The 10042-nt window shown below is 47.0% G+C and overlaps 1 protein-coding gene across 1 annotated transcript; it reads left to right on the top strand.

The window, feature by feature from the left end:
• Nucleotides 1-1043: 1043 nt before the first annotated feature.
• On the top strand, nt 1044-5628 carry LOC102953026 (natural cytotoxicity triggering receptor 1). Its single transcript, XM_042968843.1, is given in 8 exon segments — nt 1044-1202; nt 1286-1321; nt 1505-1789; nt 3802-4080; nt 4345-4395; nt 5189-5236; nt 5358-5474; nt 5477-5628. Coding segments are annotated over 8 exon segments (912 nt in total). The 5' UTR covers nt 1044-1168; the 3' UTR covers nt 5539-5628.
• The last annotated feature ends 4414 nt before the right edge of the window (nt 5629-10042 follow it).

Raw genomic sequence — 10042 nt, 5'->3', positions numbered from 1 at the left:
CCATGCTAAGTGAGATAAGTCAGACACACAAGGACAAACACTACTGACACCACTTATATGAAGGCGAAACTGTCCTACATTTTGACTTAGGTGTCGGTTACATGACTGTATACGTTTATCACAACTCATACAGGAACAGGAAAAGAGTGGATTTTGCTATATATAAATAAGAAAGCGAATGGAATATGTTCAACCACAAAATCAAGAAATAAGAACAAAAGATACCAGATTGAGAGAGATTTCCTCATAGAACGTAAGGCACAACATAAATTGGCATAACATTTCATTTTCGAACATTGTTTAGACCTTTGGAGGGAAAAATATGAACACATTTTGAATTTCAAAATATGCTAAAATGTTAAATATTTTAATATTTAATTTCTGCTTTATAACAGACTAAAGGAATATACTCATGTAAAAAACAGGACGTTTTCATTTAAAAAACAGCATTTTGTTGAAACATCGTAATGAAACTTTGGAGAAGATAGTGTTATCATTCCATTCTGATGACACCAATTAACTTTCCCAAGCACATGCACAACAAACAGAGGGGAGCCAAGGCTAAGCACATATTTAAAAAAACTTTCTTTTAATGTTGATTTATTTTTGAGAGAGAGACAGACAGACAGACAAAGCGTGAGCGGGGGCAGAGCAGAGAGAGAGGGAGACACAGAATCTGAAGTAGGCTCCAGGCTCTGAGCTGTCAGCACAGAGCCCGACGCGGGGCTAGAACCCACGGACTGTGACATCATGACCTGAGCCAAAGTTGGACACTCAACCGACTGAGCCACCCAGGTGCCCCTAAACACATATTTTTTTAAATGATTCTAAGGTTTCTTCTCTGTACATCGTCTTCTGCCTTCCCTGGGTGTAATGTCCACATTTCAGATTTTAGAAGTGGGCCCTGAAACGAATGAGTTTCAGGTGGGGCACACAACTGTCAGAGGATCTGGTTAGACCACAGATATGATCAGATGTGTCTTTATACCTCATGGTCAGAGGTAGAGGGAAAACCGTGAACCTTCTCTTGTTTAAAAAAAAAAAAAAAGGTCAGGTGAAAGCCCCATGGCAATTAGTGCTAGGCTTTACCCACCACATCCTGTGGCATCTTCCTGGCCTGCTGGCCTGCTGGCCTCCATCTCCACATTCGCCTGGAAGAATCTAGGCTATGACCTCCACATTCACTGCCCTGCTCTGCCTTGGTGAGTTCTCTCCTGAGAGGGAGACACAATCCTGGGGTCTGGACATGGGTGGGGTGGCATGGCTCACTGTTCCTGTCTTCCAGGGCTGTATCTGAGCCAGACCATCGGCGCCCAGACACGTGAGTCCCTCCGTCAGAGCCCCAGGGTCTCTTTTCTGGGCTCAGGCTAAGTATCCACCTACAAGCGACCGGAGGAGGGGACAGGGGCTCTGGTTTTCTAGGAAGGCTTGAGGCCAGCAACCGGGTGGAAATGTGGGTGGGAAGGGGCTTTATGTAGAACTCCTGCCTCTGATTCCCTTACAGAGATTCTTTCAAAACCCATCATCTGGGCCAAGCCCAATTTCATGATTCCGAAGGGAAGGCCAGTAAAGATCTTATGCCAGGGGATTCCTGAGGCCACTGAGTACCAGCTGTATTTCGAGGGACGCCTCTCTGCCTGGCAGAGCCCAAGACAGCCTGGAATAAGGAACATAGTCTCATTCCCCATCTCAGCCATGACCCTGCTCACTGCAGGGCAATACAGGTGCATTTACCGAAGCGGGGAGCTCTGGTCAAATCCTAGTGACCCTCTGGACCTGGTGGTAACAGGTAAATGTCCCATCCTCTATCTGTGGTCATCCCCCAAGCCTGAATCCCGGGGAGAGTCATCATTTATTAATCTCCTTTAGTGTCATCCAAACCTCACTCTTTGGTTATCTGTGGTCTAGGAGCGGATTTGTCATAGGTCAGGCCTCTCCAGGTGAGATGTTCTGAGATGGATGTTTGCATGTATCTGGGGAGTATCCTCAAAAGTGACCTCTGTGATGAAAAGTGAGGGAAACAGGCTGGACAGGAGGCGAAGGTGGACCCTGGGGTAGTTTCAACCGACATCTCAGCCAAACCAATGTGGAACTCCGGACCCGGGATGGCCCTTCCTAGCAGTCTCGAACTGAGGCTAGGGGCTCTGTACCCACCAGGGTCAACCAGGGAGTGGATGAGAACCCCTCCTCTGGGGGTTCCATGCAAACATCTGCTTTTGTGGCACTTGATTTCTAGCAGGAGAAGACAGACCATGAGTCAAGTTTAGGGTAAATCTATCAATCATAAGCACATGAGGAGGAAATAACGGTATGGAAAAAGACCAGATAGAACGGAGTTGGGAGGGAAGGCTGTCTCAGTTAAGGAAGCTGAGGGATGCCATTCTCCCACTTAAGCAGGTATCAGAACCACTTGGAGGGTTTGTGATAACACAGACGGCTTTAGTGCACCCTTGTGCACCAAAGCCCTAGTCACAGTGGCCAAAAGGTAGCAACAACCCCGGTGTCTATTGACCAAGGAACAGATAAACAAAACGTGGTCTATACACACAACGGAATATTGTTTGGCCTTAAAAAGGAAGGAAATTCTGACAGCTGCTACAATATGGATGAACCTTGAGGATATCACGCTCGGTGAGATAAGACAGTCACACACGGACAAATTCTGTCTGGTTCCACTTCCGTGTAGGACCCAGGATGGTCAAATACATAGAGACAGAAAGCAGAATGGTGGCTGTCAGGGGCTGGGGGACGGGGATGGGGAGATGGTGTTTAGTAATGGGGACAGAGTTTCAGATTTGCAAGATGAAAAGATTTCTGAAGACCGAGGGTGAGGATGCCTACACAAAGCAATGTGAATGTGCTTAGTGCCACTGAACTGTACCCTTAAAAATGGTTAAGATGTGGGGCGCCTGGGTGGCTCAGACGGTTAAGTGGCCGACTTCGGCTCAGGTCATGATCTCGCGGTCCGTGAGTTCGAGCTCCGCGTCGGGCTCTGTGCTGACAGCTCAGAGCCTGGAGCCTGTTTCAGATTCTGTGTCTCCCTCTCTCTCTGCCCCTCCCCTGTTCATGCTCTGTCTCTCTCTGTCTCAAAAATAAATAAACGTTAAAAAAAATTTTTTTTTTAAATGGTTAAGATGTGGGCAGGGGCACCTAGGTGGCTCAATCGGTTAAGTGTCCGACTTAGACTCAGGTCAAGATCTCATGGTTTGTGGGTTCTAAGCCCTGCACAGAGCTCTGTGCTGACAGCTCAGAGCCTGGAGCCTGTTTCGGATTCTGTGTCTCCCTTGCTCTCTGCCCCTCCTCTGCTTGCACTCTGCCACTTTGTCTCTCAAAAATAAATAAGTATCAAAAAAAATTTTTTTAATGGTTAAGGTGGTAAATGCTATGTTATGTGTATTTTATAACAATTGAAAACAATAATAGTTTTTAAAAACAAAGATGGCTCCCCTACCCCTGAGTTTCTGATGCAGTGGGTCTGGGGTGGAGCCTGGTAATCTGCATTTCTAAAAAAAAAAAAAAAAAGCTTCCAGGTGATGCTGATGTCACTGGACCCAAGGATCTCTAACTTAGAACCACTGATGTGGGGCAATTCCCAGAGAGAGATTCATATTAATGCTCCTGAAAGCTGGAGGAGGGAGTGTCTCAGTCTTGAAGGGAGACATTGGGGAGGGTGTGTCCATGACCAAAACAGAAGAGAGAGAGATTGTGGCGAGTGACGTCCCAGTCTTAAGGCGAAGGGGGGACGGGAGATATAGGAAGCGGGATAATGACTTTTAACCTACCTGTCTCCTTCTCCCACAGAAATGTATGACACACCCACCCTCTCTGTTCATCCCAGGCCTGAGGTGAGCTCAGGAGACAATGTGACCTTCTATTGCCGTCTAGAGACTGCAACAAACATGTTCTTTCTGCTCAAGGAGGGAAGATCCAGCCGCCCACAGCCCAGATACGGGAACACCCAGGTGGGGTTCCCCGTGGGCCCTGTGAGCACAGCCCACAGAGGGACATACAGATGCTTTGGCTCTTATAACAACCACGCCTGGTCTTTCCCCAGTGAGCCTGTGAAGCTCCTGGTCACAGGTGAGGAAGCTCTCAAATTTCCCCCACGTGCTCTTTGGAACCCCGAGTGAACCCCAACCAGAAACGAGGGAGGCAGCTAAGGGACAGGTGGGAAGATTTAGAGTGTCCTCCCACAAATGCCCTCATCCACATGCATTTTCCGGAGGCTCTGTCGGTTGTTCCTGAGGAAGAAGGCCAAAGGGATGGGGGGAGGGTACAGAGACCAGGTGGGAAGGCCAGAGGAAACCCCAAACCCTTACTTGCTTTCTTCATTTCCGTTACCAGAAGATGCTGGGGACACCAGCCTTGCACCCACAGAACACACCTCTTTTTCTGGTAAGTAACAAGTACTTGTAAACTTGGAGGAGGGGGGGCACCTGAGTGGCTCAGTCGGTTGAGCGTCTGACTTCGGCTCAGGTCATGATCTCACGGTCCGTGAGTTGGAGCCCCGCGTCGGGCTCTGTGCTGACAGCTTGGAGTCTGGAGCCTGCTTCCGATTCTGTGTCCCCCTCTTTCTCTGACCCTCCCCCATTCATGCTCTGTCTCTCTCTGTCTGAAAAATAAATAAACATTAAAAAAAAAAGAAGCCAATCACATAGCACATGAGGAGCAAACAGTGGTGTGGACGACAGACAAAGAACGAATGGGGTTATAGTGACTTGGGTGGGGGGGGGCGTGGGCAGATGGCAATATTGAATAGAGTTGTCTGAATCAGACTCACAGAGCAAATATCTGAGAGAGCTGAGGGCATTGGTCCTGTGGCTATGCAGAGAAAGAACATTCCAGAGAGAGGGATCAGCCACTGTGTTTGCCCCAAGACAGTGAGATGGCCAGTGGGATGAGGAACAAGAAGCCATGTTGATCGACTTAATGAGGGAACTGAGGCTCAGACATAAGACATGCCTCGCTCAAAGTCCTGGGGCTGAATTCCCCCCTCAGGGTTCACCTGCCCCTTGGCTCTTCCTCTCTACCTGCCAGATGAATCCACGAGGACCAGAAGCATGGGGTGGGGACCTAGAAAAGCTGCAGAGGGCCATGGGGTCCGTCTGAGGGCAGGAGAGGCTGGGACTGAAGGGGTCAGTACCATCTCTCTCTTGCCCCCCTTCTTCACTCTCCTTGTCATCCGCAGACTCTTGGGACCCCCACCTGCTAACCACGAACACAGCAGTCCAGCAAGGTAGGCAAGCAGGGGGCAGGGGGCTGCAGGCTGTGAAAGTGTGTGATCTGGAAAGGACATGAGGGACAGAGATGAGGTGAGGCGGTGTTTGACAGTGTCCACTCTGTGTTTCTGCCCCCAGACCCTGCCCTCTGGAATCACACTGCCCAGAATCTCCTTCGGATGGGTCTGGCTTTCCTGGTCCTGGTGGTTCTTGGGTACCTCCTGACTGAAGGCTGGTTTTGCAGGAAGAGAATACAACAGGAACTTCAAGGAACAGGGCTTCAAGTCAGGAACACAGGAGAAGGTTCAGAACACAGTGACTCCTGGGCAAATGACCAAGGGATGGGTTGGCCACAGGTAGAGCTGAAAGCTGATCTTGACCTCGGGCTGTGTGAGCTCTGTGTTGTGCCCGCGGAGGGGGGTTCACTGCAAGACAGCTGCGTTGGGTTCGGAGAAACTTCCTGGGGGAGGCAGGAGGCAGATGTTAAATTTCTCCCGCAGACAGATTGCACTGTCCCTTCTGGGCTCTAAGAATTTTTGTGCCTGCCTAATGCAAAGCAAAGTTTTAACCTCGCTGGCCTTCCCCAAAAATATCTCCTTCATTAACAGCATGGCTACGGAGTATTTCTTTCCTACTTTGGTCTTTATCCATATTTCTTCTTTCCTTTGCTGCAACATGTCATTGAAGACATTTAACAACCAGTACAGAATAAGCATTTATGAGCTGGACCAGGAGCCAGAGAGGCAACTGCTGGCCGACAGAGATGTGGGCTGTGAACAAATGGGCCAGCCATCTGAGTGTGTATCCTGGCTGGGTGTCAGCCTTGCCCCAACTCCTCTGCCCCTACGCCACCACAAGGTTCTGTCTTCTTCACTTCTTTATCCATACTTTGCCTTGTCCCTCAGGGCTCCTCCAGAAAAGTCCCCCAAAACCTCCAGTTTGACTTAAGATATCTCTCCCATGCCCCCAAAGCACCTATTTTTATCTAGAACAGCACTGAGACTGTCACACTGCATACGTATCCATTTTCCTGTCTCTACAGTCAACTTGTGTGAATTAAGTCTGTGTCAGATATGACGGCTGTGCTCACAGCTCCCGCACAAAGAGAGTTCTCAGGAAATACGCGTCAGATCAACGGATATATAAGTGAGGCTATGGCACAAGCTCAGAACTTGAGATTCCTGATTATGGTCCTTGAAATGCTGTCCAGACCCTTTGTTCCTTGAGAATTTCTACTTGACCAACCCATTAATGTAAACATTTTATGGGTCCCTGTCCCCCCTCAAGATTCTGACACCTCACATGGGTCAAATCCATTCTCTAAATCTTGAGTTTTCTGTTATATATCAGAGAACTTTATTTCCAACCTCAAAAGGGTAACATGCATATTTAATGAGATAAAGAATATCAAGAAACCCAGCATAGGGTCTGAAACATGTAAGTTAACTCAACATGTGGTAACCCTTATCATTCCCAACTACAGGAGTTGAAAATAGCACCAACTGCTATCTCACTACCAGTGGACAAATATTGAACGTTCTTTATTTTTGTTGTTGTTCCTCATCTGCTGGGTGTGAAGGGCCAAGAATTTCTGTTGATGCTGAATCATAGACTTCATCCCAAGACGTGATGGACTTGAGTGGAGTATGTTTGTGATAGTCCAAATATTTCATATTCTGATGGCAGGAAACCTACAATTTCAAGGGGGGGTGTCATGTGTCAGGTGGAAGAATTTTGGGTCTCCAGATATAAATGCAGGGGCTTGAGAGCCTCCTTAGAGGAATGGAGGGCTCTCTTCACACAAGGCTGTTCTCCCCACTGTTCCAAGGCGAAATCTTCCAAAACTGGTGAACAGCACAAAGCCATATGGCTAAGTAGAGCATTACTCTTTTTGAAATGTTAAACCTGGTTTGTGCTCCAGACAGAAAAACGAAGCACAAGGAGGAAGGGACGGAGGGAAAGGGGATGTAGTACTGGTGAATTGTGTTATGTGGTTTATTGGAAACACTCAAAAACATTTCCATTTATTTCTCAATGGTTAGAGCCTAATAGCTTGCATCCACTTGGATGCAAGGGAGGTTGGGAAAGATAACCTTTATTCCAGGTGTCTCTGTGACAAGATAAATGCTGGTATTTCTGTGGAGTGAGGAGGCATGTGACAGAGCTGTGACAGGCACCTACAGTCTCTGTTACAAGACCCTACTGTGTGCCGGGCACCGATGAAGGGACCACACATCAAAGCAAACATCCTTGTGAGAACAGAATTGATTGTCCACAGGTGCTAGATCTTAAAGAAAGTGAGTAAATGCAGTGAAATGGGATATGAAGAAATACAGGATGCCAATGGAGCCTCTTTCTGTGCAGAATTCCAAGACCTAGAGGGGTCCCTGGGTGGCTCAGATGGTTAAGCATCTGACTTCAGCTCAGGTCATGATCTCATAGTTCATGGATTCAAGCCCCGCATCGGGCTCCATGCTGGCAGTGTAGAGCCTGCTTGGGATTCTCTCTCTCTCTCTCTCTCTCTCTCTCTCTCTCTTTCTGTCTCTCTCTCTCTGTCTCTCTCGCTCCCTTTGTTTCTGGCCCTCAGCCAGTCGCACTTTCAATCAATCAATCCATCAATCAATGAGTAAATAAATTCAATGACATAGAGACATTGAACAAGGTGTATAGATGAGGAAAGGATTATGCAGGAGAAAACAAAACCACGGAGAAACAGACAACAGAAAAGTTGACAATATCACCTCTTTCTGGGCTTGACAACCAGGAAGATGACTAAAACAAATCCTGGTAACCCAGAGGGAGGCCCAGTGATGGGTGATGGGTACTGGTCCTAAGATGGTTAATATTCGGCACTTTTGGTATTTCTTGGGATGGCCTAGGTTATTCTGGGCCCTTTAGGTTCCAATATTAACTTTAGGATGCCAGCTTTCACAAAAGACCAGCCCGGGGTTGTGCGTGAGATTGTACTAAAGCTACAGATCAATTTAGGGAGAATTATCATCTCTTCAGTCTTCCAATCCGTGCAAGCCTGAACCCTCAGCGTGTTATATTTTTGCCTGTACTTACAGGTTCCCTGATTTCTCTGAATATATCCACCAGATTATGTCCTTGGCTATATCACCTCCAGATCCCCTAGTTACGTGACTTTTATTTTGTAAGCGGTATAATTCTTTAAATAATCTTACCAACTTTGCTGCTGGTACTATAATATTTCATGAAAACACAGGTGTGTCTTCCTTTTTTCTTGTCTTTCATATGTATCATATTTTACTATAGAATGTTTTAGTGTTGCTATCTTTAATATCTGGAAGAAAACATATTTAAAGGATGATATGATGAGTAAATGTGTTAAAAGCTTAAATAAATAAATAAATAGCAATAGCACTGCTAGGAATTTACCCAAGGGATACAGGAGTGCTGATGCATAGGGGCACTTGTACCCCAATGTTTACAGCAGCACTTTGAACAATAGCCAAATTATGGAGAGAGCCTAAATGTCCATCCACTGACAAATGAATAAAGATGTGGTTTATATATACAATAGAATACTACTTGGCAATGAGAAAGAATAAAATCTGGCCATTTGCAGCAACGTGGATGGAACTGGAGAGTGTTATGCTAAGTGAAATAAGTCAGGGGGAGAAAGACACATACCGTATGTTTTCACTCATACGTGGATCCTGAGAAACTTAACAGAAGACCATGGGGGAAGGGAAGGAGGGAAGAAACAGTTACAGAGAGGGAAGGAGGCAAACCATAAGAGACCCTTAAATACTGAGAACGAGATGAGGGTTGATGGGGGGTGGGGGAGAGGGAAAAGTGGGTGATGGGCATTGAGGAGGTCACCTGTTGGCATGAGCACTGGGTGTTGTATGGAAACCAATATGACAATAAATTATATTTTAAAAGATGGGGAATGATGAAAAAAATAAATTAATAAAACCTGTGTTCCTAAGCCAAGCTATGTCCTCTCTGTTTCTACCTTCCATTTGCCAAAAGGAAAAACAGTATCTCCTTGTTAGCAATGTCATCAGGACGTGGTGCCACCCTAGGGATACGTCAGTCCCCCCAGGGCCCAACTGTTCCAACCCTGAGTTAGGAATGAGAGCTCAAGCTTCAGAACAAAGACGGTTATGTGGGGAAGCGTCCACCCCCTCTACTCTTACTGGCCTGTGGCTCTAAAGACCAGCGTTCTGCTTAGCCTCTCGCACTCAGGTGTCAACCCTCTGAGATCTGGTTTCTCCACCTCCATACTTCCGCTGAAGCTGTTGTTGTGAAGAAAAAACCAAAAACGCTATTGGGCCTTCTGGAACTTGCGGCGGATGCCTCCCAGCTCACCTTTGTTCCTTTGCCAGTGGTATGACCACTTCCTCCTTGAAAGGATCTCCACCCTCAGGGCTTGTGGGTTCCACGGTAGACCCGCCTTTCTCTGGACACAAGTATGGGTGTATCTCACTTAATGCCACGGTTTCAGTTTCTCTAAGACACATGCCCAAATCGAATCCGTCTCTCTGAACCCCATTTTTTTTGGTGGGGGGGGGAGAATCTTTGGGTTATTTTATCGGCATCTTCTAACCAACCTGGACTCATCATTTTCCTACCACCAAAGTTGTTCTAATTTGGAAAAATCCCAGCTCTGTTCACAGTCGCTTTTCTTTCTTTTTTTAAAAAATTTTTATTTATTTTGATAAAGAGAGCATGAGCGGGGGAGCAGCAGAGAGAGAGGGTGACACAGAATCAGAAGCAGGCTGGAGTCTCTGAGCTGTCAGCACAGGGCCCAAGGCAGGGCTCAAACCCGCAGACTGCGAGCTCATGACCTGAGC

Source organism: Panthera tigris, chromosome E2 (genome assembly GCF_018350195.1).
Source record: "Panthera tigris isolate Pti1 chromosome E2, P.tigris_Pti1_mat1.1, whole genome shotgun sequence".
Taxonomy (NCBI): Eukaryota; Metazoa; Chordata; class Mammalia; order Carnivora; family Felidae; genus Panthera; species Panthera tigris.
Note: the sequence above shows the minus strand (reverse complement) of the source record. Positions and strands in the feature narration are given on the sequence as shown.